This window comes from Phalacrocorax aristotelis, chromosome 16, assembly GCF_949628215.1.
Source record: "Phalacrocorax aristotelis chromosome 16, bGulAri2.1, whole genome shotgun sequence".
Lineage (NCBI taxonomy): Eukaryota > Metazoa > Chordata > Aves > Suliformes > Phalacrocoracidae > Phalacrocorax > Phalacrocorax aristotelis.
In genome coordinates, this window is record NC_134291.1 from 8,401,461 (window position 1) to 8,415,375 (window position 13,915).

General features: G+C 48.6%; 1 protein-coding gene across 1 annotated transcript in view; it reads left to right on the forward strand.

Moving 5' to 3' along the window:
- Positions 1–3,195, forward strand: part of RGS9 (regulator of G protein signaling 9) — a 35,672-nt gene extending 32,477 nt beyond the window's left edge. Inside the window, exon 19 of the mRNA XM_075111153.1 lies at positions 1,498–3,195. Coding sequence (XP_074967254.1) covers positions 1,498–1,654 — 157 coding nt within the window. The 3' untranslated portion in view covers positions 1,655–3,195. The remainder of the gene's footprint in view (positions 1–1,497) is intronic.
- The last annotated feature ends 10,720 nt before the right edge of the window (positions 3,196–13,915 follow it).

Here is a 13,915-nt window from a genome sequence, read left to right on the forward strand (position 1 = left end):
ATGAAGGGCTCGTTTCTGGGACCAATTTGGTTTGTAATTAACCTGGGGTTGAAATAGTATCAGCTGAGTCCATTGAAGTGGGCTTTGTGCTTCATACTCCAGTCAGCTGTCGCCACCTCAGCCCCATGGCTGCCTGCTGTGGGGCCGCGTGTGGTGGTGGCTGCCAGGAGCAGGCACCGACTCTGCTCCTCCCTCGCATCAGGCAAGAAAATGGCGGTGCTGCGCCTTCCCGCTGGCCACGGGGAGCAGCGGGCCATGAGGCTGCTGGGGTACAGCATGGCGCAGCCAGGGATGTAGCCTCTCCTCCCCCTGGGGACACCAGGCACCTGCACTGCCGCTCCCCCTGCAGCCATGTCACCTCCTGCCCCGTGTCCCTGGGCCTCTGTGTGCTGGAGCAGGCTGGAGGAGGTGGCGGCTGCCTGCGTGAGACAGCCCCAGCTCAGCGTGAAGATATGTTTGCGTTTGTCCCCACGTCCAGAGGCTTCATGGGCCGTGGGGCCTTGCTGCCCAATGTATGTTAGCAGAAGTTGTTTGCCCGATTCAGTTATTTTAGTGGCTTTGGAGACGAGCTCGAGGTCTTTGCACCAGCAAAGACAGTGAGGCATTGGGGTACTCCTGGGTAGGGACCCCATATATCCCTGAGAATCCTCCCCACGAAGCTGTGCAGCACTGTGAGCCCGGCTGACGGTTGCCTTTCCCACAACTGCATCTAAAACCCACCGCTGGTATTTGTGCTGCCTGCCCCAAATCATGGCCAGGCCTCTAAAAGCATCTCTTCCCTTTTGCTCCTTGTGCTTGTTTTCTTTATTGGATGTGTTTTATGATGAGAAACAGGCAGAGGCCATGCTGGCAGTTCCTCTCTGCTGCTTTTCCACCTCCCGTTCATGGGGTAAAGCCCCCTGATTTTATTTTTAATCCCTGAATTTGGAAAACTACTCGTCTATTTGTGTTTGTTCCCGAGCATTGGTTCAGGTTTGGTTTAATGGTTTGAAAGTCAGAGGAGACCCAGAAGTAACAAGGGAGGAGAAATCTTGAGGGAGAGTCATGAGACATTTGTCATTCCAGAGCAGGATGTGTAAAACTTTTTTTTTTTGCCTGGAGAGGCTGTTACTGTTGAAACCAAATCCTGGCCATGTCCCTCACTAAGAGTAACATGTCCTCAACCTCTTTTAAGCCACCTCTGCTGCTGAACAAGTGGACGAGTCCCCATTATAAATTCAAAAGCACAAATCTGAGGCCTCCTTCCCACCTAGTTCTGTGCTCTGGCTGTGCCAGAGCAGTGCCACACAGCAGTTTTGCTTCAAAGGGGTGGGAGTGCACATTTCCTTCATTTTCCACCTCTGGGGGCTTGTGCCCAGGAGTTTCGCTTTAGGTTTTGGGGTTTGAACAGTGGAAAACTCCGTGGAAAGCAGCCAGACTCTGTGCTGCGTGTTCGCTGTCTCAGAGAGCACATCAAAAAGTGCCATATGCATGATGAGTTTTCATTTCACAACACAGCTTCTTCCAAATAAAAATGGATGCTCCTTTGGAGAGCCGAATCTACCCCATAGACTCTGAAGAGGGAGAGGACAACCACCACCGAGCTTGTAAGGACTCTGCGAAGGAGGTGATCTGCCCTTGGGAGAGCCCCACAGAAGAAGGGAGAGCTGGGTAACAAGCAGCCCAGACATGGACTCTCCAGTCCTGACACCCAAGGTTTGCCACATATGGTTCAGTATATGGGCCATGCTGTTGAATAAGTGCATTAGAGCCATCCTTCAGTATCAAGGAAGCTCAGACTACCACAGCTATGAATAACGAACCCTAGTGTACCCATCTGTTTGTAATTCAAGAATCTGAAGCATTTCTGGACTGGTTTTCTTTCCTATCTTTGGTATATTCAGATCTATTAATTACGAAACTTCTTGATAAATGAACCTCATTTCTTGCCTTATAGCATGTGGAGAATTTATGCGTATATATATCCTGGGAAACGGTGTCTTATCTGAATTACTTGTTTGGCCATGAGGTGTCAGCACACTGTACACAACACAGCTGGAGCAGAGCTTGCAGACATTTTTCAGAGTAGGACTCAGACTTCAATGCCAAGACTGAGGCGTGTTTGTGTCCCCAGCTTGGGTCCACCTCTTATTATTAATAACAGGTTTTTTTAATTTTAAAGCAAGTTTATTAAAAGACAGATGATTGCTGGGGAAAATAAAGTAAACCCCTCGTGAGAAGCTGTGTACTGTATGGCACAGCATCATTCCTTAACCCAGACCAAAACTGATCCCAAAGAGCAAGCAGTGTGGGAGGAGAGCAAAGGCTCCAGGGCGCAGCTGCAATAGCTCCAGCTTCCCTTTTGTGGCCTCTCAGTGCTGGGATGGGTTTTGAAACCATGACTTGGACTGCACCCTGGCAGCACCTGGGAAGATCCGAAACAAATCTGCGTTGGTATTTTGGGCCTTTCCAAACTTAGACTGATGCATTGCCACAGTTTACCTCTGCTGTTATCGAGAGTGTTGAAAGTTGCTTTCCTTATGTCATGTCAGTGTCTGAAGATAGCTTTTTTGTTCAAGTTTGGAGGAGTTTCTTCGATGCGTGTGATGTGGGTCATTATTCTGTAATTTGGCCATGTGGCCTGTGACTTCTGATGTTATTATTTTGTACTTTCTGATTGTAAATGGGGCTTTGCCTGTGTGGCTTATGTGGTTCATCATGCTGACCTCTACTGTGGGGTTTCAAGTCTCTCCTCACACATCCTCAGTGGTCCCCCAGGTCTGGGACAACACTTCTAATCACAGGGAGTTTAGGAAAATCAAGAGGCTGTTTCTGTCTCCAAGACTCTTTCCCAAGGGAGCAGAAAGATGCACCACCCCAAAGCAAAGGTCGAGCAGGAGGGTGCTGCCCCACACTGCCCATGATGCTTCTCTAGTATGAACACACGTTTGCTCTTGCTCAATTTGCTTCGTCAGAAGGATCTGGTTCTGCTCTGGCAGTCACTAGTGGTGGCCGCCTATTGCTCACAAGAGACAAATGTGGTGTCTTTTGCGATCGTTTTTGTTAATACTGTTACTCAGCCGTTCCTGGTGAGATTCTCATAATGTGTAATCCAGGAAACATGACAGAAAGACATTGTGAAGTGTAAGAGTTAATCATATTATATTTAATATTCTGTACATATTGTAAGAGCTATTCTACAATTAATATTTCTCTCATTGGTTTGGGGTTCCTCTTGTGCACCTCCTTGCCTTCTACTCCAGCGGCTATGGATCAGCAGTGTGTGTCTGGGGCTGGGACGTGGGTCACGCTCTGTGGAGACAGCAAACGCCGTCACGTGGAACCCAGTCATCTGTGGTTTCCTCACCTTCAGCACTGCTGGTGTGTGTGGAGCCAGGGTGGGCACTCAACCCCGGCTCCCCAGGCTGGCTTCCTCATCACCTTGGTTCCCTCATGTCCTCAGCTTGCTGAGGAAGACACATCTTGCCCCTGTTTCACAAGCTGATGAATGCATGCATTCTCCATGATTAATTGGGCACTACTCTTATTTATTATGTGCTTAGCAAGAGTAACATAACTGGTGCTGTATAATACCCAGCGACCATGGGAACCTGTTTTATGTGGTGTACAGTTCACCAGCCCCAGGGAAGAGGGGACGCACCAAGAAACTCTTGCCAAAGAGGTGGGTCTCACCCATGCTGGCCTCAGTGAGGGGTGGCATTTCCTTTGCTGCAAAAAGACACAGAAGGAAATATTTGTAGAAATATCACTGGATTTCTTTACAGTGACCTTGGGCAATCAGCGTTTCATCTCCAGACACAGCTTTGTGATTGCTGAGCAGAGACTAGGCTGTGGCTGTGCTGGCTCTCCGGTGGTGCACACGTGGGTGTCAGGAAGCTCACGCTCTCTGGTGACCTGTTCTGCTCATTAGGGCATGGACTGTGAAGCTGTCCCTATCTTTGCCAAGGAATTAAATAGTGCCTTGGCCTCGTGCTCATCTTCTAAACCAAAAGGACTTCAGGATTTAAAGGTGGCTGCTCTGTCAGGGCTTGGACACCCTGGTGCAACTACATCCAGACAGTCAGATACATACGTGTCCCAGAGGTCAGCACTTATTATCCAATAATTATCATTAACCATCATCATTAGCCCAACATTTATCCCTTCAGGGCACTGCTTTTTTTCCCCAACCTCTTTCTACATGAGGACTCCTACAATTTTTCCCCAGGGAGGGACAGGCCCCTGTGTTGTGCATCGCAAGCCCATGCCTTGCTTGCTTTCCTTCCTTCCTCCCTTCATCCGCAGACTCTCCGGGCACCTGCCAACTGCAGGTTGAAAACCGCTGCTCTGGAGGCCCCAGATCCCTCCTGCCACCGCGCTGCGCTCTCATGGTGACATCTGACGATCTCGCCCCCGCTGGAGGCCTGCCGTGCTGGAGTCAGGAGTGCTTTCAGCTCTCGCAGTTCAAATCCCCTTGCTGTGCAGGAGCCCATTTAATGCTGCCTGGAGTCACCTGGAAGAATTAGCTCACTGCAGCAACTTAGACATCCAAGGTATTCCGATAATGTGGGGGATGTGTAAGGTTAATGACTGGAAAAAGTGATTGCTCCCTGTGGGCAGTTTCTCAGAAAACTCCCTGCTGCTTGGCTGACAGAAGAAAGGAGACTCCAGCAGCAACAGCGAGGAAGCCCCGTGCCCTTGCCGCAGCAGCTCCGCTCTCCTGCCTCTCGCGGCTGCGGGGGCTCGTGGCTGGCACAGACCCACAGAGCAGCCATGGCCCCGCTCCGGCTCCGGGTCTGAGCTGACATGTTGCAGGAGGGGCTGCAGTGGTCAGACTTGTTTGAATGAACCTGGAAGGAAGATGCTTCATTAGCCAAGTAGTTCTACAACATGCTCCACTGCCACCTGTGGAGGTCCCATACACCACATTAGGGTGGGCTTCTCCAGCATCCTTTGCTTGGGCTCAGGCTGACCCATGGCTGCTGGGATTTGTTAGCATGCTCGCTCTGCAGCAGTGGGCCAGCCTGAAAAGCAAAAGCAGCTTCTGGAGTTCCCCCAAACCTCTGTGAGGGCTCCTCCCAGGCTGCCTCAGCCATCAACCTCAAGGGGACACTGTTGGGAAAGGATGGCAGCGAGTCCTGTGCTTGTGAACCTCAATGTCTTGTTAGAGTGATGGGCAGGAGGTGGATGCTGCGGCATGGGCTGCCAGCTTTGGGGCGAGCCCTGCTCCGGCTGTGCTGTTGAATTGCGGCTGGGGCTGCTCTGTGGTTGTGCCGTGGGGCTGGGCCTGGCCTGTAGGGCGGAAGGAGAGGTGTACGCAGGGGCACGGCCAGCTCGGTGAACCTGATTAAAATGTCCGAATTAGAGATCTGTTTTCCAGGCGATCGGCATCTCAAACCTCCCTTCAAGGCTGACATTTCACTCCCTCTTCTCTAGCTGGGACATACGGCCAAAGTGCCAAAAGCTCTGAGGGCCTGTTTTTTCTCTGAAGTCTTAGACTGCACAGTGCTCGTCTCATTAATTTAAAAATGGAACAAAGAATGCTCAGCATCCAGCAGGATCAGGCCTCAGGAGCAGGAAGTACCAGCTGGCTCAGGAGAAGGCTTGTTCCCATGAGATTCCCAGTGTGGTTTTGGCAGGCGGCATGGTTGGGATAGCTCTGCAAACAGGCTCTTCCTGCCTGAAATGCCAGCCGTGGCAGAACAGCTGACTCAGAGCATGACAGCTCTTCACAGCATCCCCTTGTGAAAGAAGCCGTCAGAAATGTTCCTGACACCACTGCCTTTACATTTTGTGAGGGTGGCTTGAAAGCCGAGAAGTAAGCCGAGCCCACGTCATGATGCTCTTGGAAACGGTGCTCAGTGGGTGGAATTCACCTCTGTGCTGGGGCTGCATTGCATTACATCCTACTTGGGTCCCAGAATAGGATGTCAGTCAAACTGAAGTGGCTCATGGTACATTCACCCCAACATCTGAATATCTGAATTATGATAAATATATTATGAAAGAGTAACCGTGACTTGGCTTTGGGGTGCAGGTGCCTCAGGGATGCAGGAAGAAACCCAGTCATCAGGGGAATTTTCCCCTTGCTGCGAGGGATATGTTTTATGCATTTTGCAATACGCCTGGCCCAGAAGCAGAGGTGAGAACCTCACAGGATTCCTTTTACGGTAGAGGTTCCCAGATCTGTTCTGCACCACACTAAAGAGGAAAAGATAAGCTCTTGCAACTGAGTTTACTTTTTAAAATTCATGTTGCCATAGCAGCTTAGCACACTGTCTCAAGTCCTTCTTCTTGCAAAACTTTGATCACCATGAAAACAGAATTATGTTGTTCTCCAACATGTTCTACATATAAATATATGGAAGTTCCCATAGTCCATGCTTCAACATCTCTGCAAAGACCTCTTTTATTTCTCACTCACAAAAAAATTTATCTGGCCACAGGACAATATTTTAAATCGTCAAACTGCATTGGGCTCAGTCTTGGGGTAAAGCCGGCTCCTCAGCATCTCTGTGGTCCTGCTGCTCGTGCTTCCAGCTGTGCTTCTGGTTCCAGTGGTTTCTAACACACTTTGGTACACCACAGCACTGAAGCCCAGCCACCAACTTCGTCCCTGAAATTGCAGGAATACCCTCCTCCCTTGGCTCTGCTCTCTGGCCATCAGCCTAGTCTCTTCCCTGGAGTATTAAAAGAGCACAAATTCCCCTGAAATATCTATCCATTTGTTGTTATCCAGCAGAAGCACCGGGCTGCATTATTCCCACTCACCTCTACTCCCATCACGCTAGGTTCCCTCTGTCTCCAGGGAAGAAGTCTGTCACCCTGCTTAGGACAGGATGAATCAACTTTGGAAACGGCTTATTCCCTCCATTGGCTGCAGGAGACTAATTCAAGACTGGACACAACTTCTATATGGGTAGGATTTGGTGACAGTTTATATATGGGTGGGATTACCTGACACCAGTGGCTCTGACGAGGGTTAGTGCATCCAGCGTGCGGTGTGTAGGCACCTGCTCCAGCTCCAGGTTCAGTAGTCTAGCTCTTTGCAAGCTCTGCTGTAAGCCTTAGGAGACCTGCATTTATTTTCATTGTTACCCAAGATGGGGCTGCCTTGTTCTTGCTCCTGAACCTTCCCTCTGTTGCACTGTGCCGGGAGCAATGGAAGGAACTTTAGTAAACACCAACACTTTAAATCCTGCATAGAGCAATCCTTTTGTTTCCATCAGGTGTCCCATTTTTCTGGCTGCATTCCTGCTAGCAATATTGGAAAAGACCAGGAAAAAAAATGAGGCTAGACGTAGACAAATTTGCAATAACAACCTTCGCAGTCGTTTGGTTAAACAGCACATTAGCCCAAGCTACCCTTTTGCTGTTGTTGTTCACAAGTATCCATCTCCTCACCCCAGAGAAGACCCTCCCAGACCAGGACTGGGAGAGGTCAGTGGGATCTTTATTAATGTTCACAGCCAGACTTCTTCCAGTCAGCTTTTTTTTTTTTTCCCTTATCAACTGAAGGGAAAAAAAAATAATAAGAAGAAAAAATTGGGGTAAAAGTTGAAGAACACTTTAATTTATAAGAAAAAGAACTAAATAATTGATGTAGTCATGGTGCCAAAGGTAATTTCTGCTGCTCCCTCTATCTCACAAAGACATTTAGCATTGATTGAGATCAAAGTATCAAAAACCCCTGCTGCTGAGCTGAAAGGCAAAACTTTCGGCTGCCTTTCTCCGCTCTAATAATATCGTCTTTATGTAGTTAATAAACTGCACACTTCAGTCAAACTATATCATTACAGAAGACTTAGGGAGCTAATAATTTAAAAGCAAAGAATTGCCTCTGTTCTTCGCTTTGAACTAAACAACATTCTGTTGAATGAGGGGGACATCAAAGCTTTGTTACTATTACCAATGTGGCTGGAGCATAGGGCCGCACAGAGTGTGTACTTCAGTCATCAAGAGAAAAAAAAAAAAGATTAAAGATATTGGCTTATCAACCCACAGGCAGAACCAGGTGTTTTCTTTTCTGCTGTGCAAGCATCAGGTGGTTTGCTTATCAATGAGTTTTCTTGTTAAATAGATGTACATGACTTAGGTTGATCCCTCCAATCCTGTGGCCCTTTTATTTTCTGAGCAATCTTTGAAAAAGTTGGGATGAGGGGCTGTTTGTTTGCGGGAGGACGGCTAATTGGGCCTTTTGTCGAGGGCCAGCTCCCGTTTTTGCTCCGCTGATGCTTTCCCATTGTGCTGTGCTCTGCAGCAGGTCTCCCTGCTCCCCACCTTCCTCCTGCACGCATGCCGTGCGGCAGCCCCCTAGAATGTGGGGCAGCCTCAGCCTCTGCTGGATGTGCCTTCATCCCCCACCTGCCATCTCATCCCCACCACTCCAGTTGCTCTGTGCTCTCAGTGAAGCAGGCTCTGCTCTCTCAGGTCAGGAGAAGTGTGTCCCTGCAACCGAAGACGACCCTCTGGTGCGGCTGGGAGTGAAGGAGGCACCACGCTGCTCCACGTCTCTCTGCGTGGGGAACAAAGAGAGGACCTGCTGTCCTGTTGCTGCCTTCTCCAGCTGCACCATAGCCGAGAACTGCTTCTTTCCCCTCTCACCCACCACACAAATATTTGCAAAGATCTGGCCAGTGCCCGCAGTGTCCATGGAGGGTCTCAAGCACAAAAATCATAAACTTGTTCAAGGGTGTGTGAATCACTCATGCTCGTGCCAGTGATGTTTCCTTGCCAGGTGTTTTTTCACCAAGTATGGCACCGTGGGAGAGAAAGGCTTTCTTTCATAAATTCCAGCAAAACACAGTTTTTCCTGGGACGTTGGACAAGGACAAGATCAGTGAAAACAGTCCAAGGGGACTTCAGGAGCTCTCCTCCCATCCCTTCCCCACCATGGCAACATCCGCCCGTGTTGTGTGTCTGGGTCTGACTCCAGGTTAGACCTTCTGCACTCTTTGACTGGAGACCTTTGGATGCGGGGCTGTGGTGTGAGCCCCTCGGTCTCACCAGGAGATACAAGGTGAATCACAAGGACAGCACTTGAGAGAATGGGGCATCTAAACCCTCCTGCTCTGATCTCCTGGGCTGGATGGACCCCTGGATATTCCAGGCAGGTCTGGGAGCTGGCAGTTTGGTGTGGGCTGTATTATGGGATGCTTGTACGTCTTAAATGCTGCTTTTCGTTTGCATCAAAAATTCTCCTTGGTTCTTGGCGGTCTGGATCTCATCCCCTATTAAAGACTGGAATTTAAAAAAGCAGAAAATAATGGCTTATTTCAAAGTAACAATTCAACTGCTTTTTGAAATGCTGTCCTTATTCAAAACCACTTAAATTTATACATATTTCTAAGTCTTTATTATCCTCAGAGGCTGAACCAATTTGGATCTTGATTTCTGCAAGTGTTCTCCTTGATTTCTGTGTCAGAAAGTTGAGATGTAATGTGAACAGATTGGACGTTAACCATAGGTTACAAATGGTTTCCTGGGAATTATTGCTTAAGTTATTCTTTAAAATACTTTGCAAAGCCTATTACTACAGGGATAAAATTCATAGTGAAAAGACTTTCAGAAAGGGGTGGTCTTCTGCTTTTCATCTTGTTGAGCTGCAGGCTACAGCATGTACCTGAGCACGTGTGTAGACCTGTGTGCATGTGTGTGCTTTTGTGGGCTTCGTTGTTTTTTCAGAGGACGTGGTTTTCCAAAAGTGATATTCCAGCCCTGCTGAAGTGTTCTTTTTGCCTTTTATTTTGGTAAGACTAAAATTTTCATCTCTGAAACGGGAGAGGGTCTTCTAGCAGGTACACACATGGCTGACACATCTTATGACCAGAATAATGTAAACTGCCCTCTAAACAGAGAAGAACTTGTCCATCACTCCTGCAGATTAACGGATGACCTGCAGATACCACATGCTGGTGGTGCATTGGTTGGTTGTTTGAGGACAGCAATAATCAAATGAGGAGGTGAGAAAAGTTATTCTACACACTCTGGTTCAGACAGCATGTGATTCACACGCAGACGTAGTGCCAAAGTTTTAAGAAATGTTTTCTGAAACGTTGGCCTGATCTGCCAGGAAGGTTTTGAGTTTGTCTGAGCTCATCAGGCAGCTGTCATCCTGGGAGGGTGAAGTGTGTCACAGTTAAGTCAACCTGATGGGTTGTCTGTCAGAGACAACCATCAAGCCCAGGAAGACCCTGATGTATTCTACTTCACTTGTCTGGGCTCCCACTGATGGGATCTATTGTACACAATACCCAAGATCTGCACCCAGACATCAGAATGCAGTGGACAGTGTTTAATACAACCTCTAGAGCGAAGTACCTAATGCAAATTCTAGAAAACAGTATCTGCCTGTCCATCTGTCTGTCTACTACAGGCAGGCTCATTCACGGAATGACTATTTCTGCAACATTTAGAAAAGCTCCCATGTTCAAAACAGTGCTGTGAGCCAGCGCGATGCTGAGAGGCTTTCTAGCTGGACAGAGATGCAGAGCTAAAGGCTCTTGAGCCAACTTTTGCAAGACGTGGTAATACAAAGATAATAAAGTGACTCTGATGGGAGTGCAAGGCAGAGTGAAGCTGTCTTTAGCCTTTACCAAAACCACTGTCAGTGCCTTTGCCTTTTCACAGCACAGCTCTTCGCAAAGCTAATTGGGTTAGTGCCTTGCAGGGGGTTTTCAGTGTCTGCAGGAGATGGGCTGCTGCAAACACCTTCCCCTTCAAGGCACACAGCGTTGCCTTTTTCACACCACAGCTCTCTCTCTGGCTTCTGTTCTCGAAAAGCAAAAGTCCCAGGCTGTTCTTCAGTATCAGCCATTACAGTGCTTCAGTTCTTTCCTCCCAGCCATTTTCAAATGTTCAACTTAAAAGGAAAATGTTTCATTTTAGGCCAAATTCCCCCCTCCTCTCCCTTTCCCCTCTCTTCTCCTTCGTTCCCCCCCCTTTCTCTGGAAGAAGAACAAAGTCATTCAAATCAGGAAGCTGAGGAACTCCATGTATACTTTCCACTGGGACCTCGATCCCTACTGGTTTGGCTTGATTTGATTGAAGTGTAATTTAATCCTTCATCATTTGTCATAATGTCATTTATATATAAAAACAACACTGCATCCAAACTTTAGATCAGCACCGAGGAGCTCTCCAGGAGGCATGAAAACGGAGCCGAGGAGCAGGCTTTGCTGATTGCAAGGAGGGTGTGAAGCTGGCAGGCAGCGTGACTGCCTTCAGACTCGCTGGGAAGGCACAAGGATGAAGCATGTCATAGTTAAGTCAGGTTGCATTATGTTAGTGAAGATGGGTCTGGATTCACAGCGAAATGAAGGGGCGGTTGTGAGCACATCTATGCAAAATAATTTGGGTTGTGTAGGTGAAACACCTGGGAGGAGGTGAACAACCTGGATTTCAGCATGGGCTAGAAAATGGAGTATATTTGCAGGCGCACCGGTGAGCATGGTGATGATAATGTCACTGCCCTCTGTCACCAGCTGGAGGAAGGTAGGGCTGGAGTCTGCGTACCTCAAACCATGTCTTTATTTGTAGTAGAGGAAGGGGAGGAATGGGAAGGGCTTTTCATGGTAGAAAATGTCTTCCTAGCTCTGCTCTGCCATCTGCAGGTTTCCTCCATCCCCTCTTCTTCCAAGTGACGTCTACATTGTTGGTGGTCACCTTCAAGGATTGGGGTTGGGGTACTTTTTGACACTGAGTCCCTCTCATGGAGCCTGCAGGTGTAGGTGAGGTAGCAGAACTCTCCAGACACTCATCTCAAGGCTGTAGGAAGCCGAATCTTCATCCTTAGCCTCAAGTGTTTCAGAGGTTTCCCCTGTGAAATCTGTTCTCAACTCCAGCACTCAGTGTCTCCATCTGTGAAAGAGGAGCTGGTCGATCTGCAGTGAGGCTTGTGAAGGGGCAGTTACAAACATATCCCCGCGCTGCTAGTCCTGTTCTTCACTGCACCGCTCAGACAAGTGGCGCCTCATCAGAATAAAAGCAGCTTCTGAAGCTTTGGTGCAGTATGGTACAGACCTAAAACTAGCCCAGCACAGGGGTAACTGAGAGGTGTTGGGAAAACTCTGCACTCAAAAGCCCTGAGGCTTGTTTCCGCCTCTGTGCTCCGCTGGAGCAGGGTTTGCTCCCCACTCTGCCATCTAACACACAGTCAGAGGCACAGACCTGGCTCAGCACCTGGGCAAGGTCGCTTCTCACCCCTTTTCACGCTTGCTGGCTCACTACTCCTTGCCTGAGCATTTTTGGCACCATCTGGCCTCGCAGCTAGGCATGTCCTGGGATGCACCGTGGCGTGTCCCCCAGAGAGCCACCACAGAACAGGGTTAATGACTCATCTGCAACGTCATGCAAGGTGGTTTTACTTGAGGATTTTTTTGAAAGAGATGCTGAACATCTTTGCTTTCCCTTTCCTATCCATTTGCTGAACACCCTAAAAGGAAGTACAAATAAGGGGAACAGATAAGCCTTATCCCTTAGAAAGAAAACATTCCTGCAGTCAGAGTATGTAAGGCAGATACTGCCTGCCTTTCTTCAGCCTGAGCCAAGCGGGTATCACAGCAGCCAGAACCTGGCTCTCCGATGGGGCTTAGGAGAAGAGCCCAGCACAGCCCTCCCCTCTCCCCACAGCCCACCCCAAGGGACCAGGCTGCCAGGTCACCTGCTATCTGCTCTGGGGAGCTGGGAGGACCTGCTGTAAAACACTGACCAGAAACATAAGCAGAGAGGGTTGTGTGAGGGCCCCAGCTCACCCTCCCCAGGCTCCCCATTGCACTGCGGTCGGGGCTCTGCTCCGTCCCTTCCCTCTAGCAGCAGAGCAGAGTATCTATTCACAGCACTTGTCAAAAAATTAAAGCAGAACCTTCTTTCAAATGCTCTGTCTGTACTTGACTGCCAGAAAAGTGATTCTTCCTCCAAAAAAAAATTTGCATTTAAAATTCCAAATATGCACTTTTGCTCAGACTAAAGAACGTGTGTTCCCGCTTTCAAGTCGGGATCTCTGTGACCTCTAGGTTTTAATAATTTCAGCAAAGTGTCATTTGACAATTCAAATACAGTCAGTAAGCACAGGAAAGTAAATGTCCTTTAAGATAAGCGCATATTATGTTGAGAGTTGATGATGAGAAGATTTCACCTACAGCTAGAAACTTCAGAGTAATATGTATGACATTTCTGCATATTAAAAAACTGCTTTGGTGAAATATTGGTATTTCCAGATTTCAGCTTTGCCAGCGCTAAAGTATTTCCACTGTTTAATTCATAAGAAACTGTGATGGCCTCGTATATAGAGGTTTCACTGTTTAGCTTTTGCTTTCCAATTAAAAATAAATTCGTGTTTAAATCCTGCTTGCTGCTGATCTGAGGGGGTGAAGGGCCGCAGTCTGGATGGCCAAGATCTGCTCTGCCAACCCACTCCCCTGCCACAGTGCCCTGCTGCCTGCGATGTCGAGGCCGGGAGATGGTACAGCAGGGCCAGGGGTACCACTCCTGGTCCAGGGATGCACTTGAAGCTGGGGCTGAGCCCAGCAGCAATCAGCCCTCAGCCCCAGGTGGATGTGCTCGTGCAGCTTCTGGCTCCCCCCTTATGCTCCAGTTTCCTCAGAACCTCCAGACTTAATTGTACTCTCCCAAAAACCTCACAAGAGAGGGCTGTTATCGCATGTACACCCACCCCTCCGCATGCAACTCAAGCCACCAGTCAGCAAGCAGATCAGCTTGTCACAATAATTAATAGGCCTCCCTGTGGTCCCTGGTAATCCATCCCAGGACTGCACAGCACTGGCTCTGTTTAACTTAGGTATATGTAAGCCTTAGAACTGCCCCAAACAGAGCCTTTTTCATGAAACTGCTTCATTCAACACCTTATAAGGGCTGCGGGCGCAGGGAGGGGGCAAGTTTACACAGATGCTAGTGTCTCAGGACTTGCTAGCAGGTG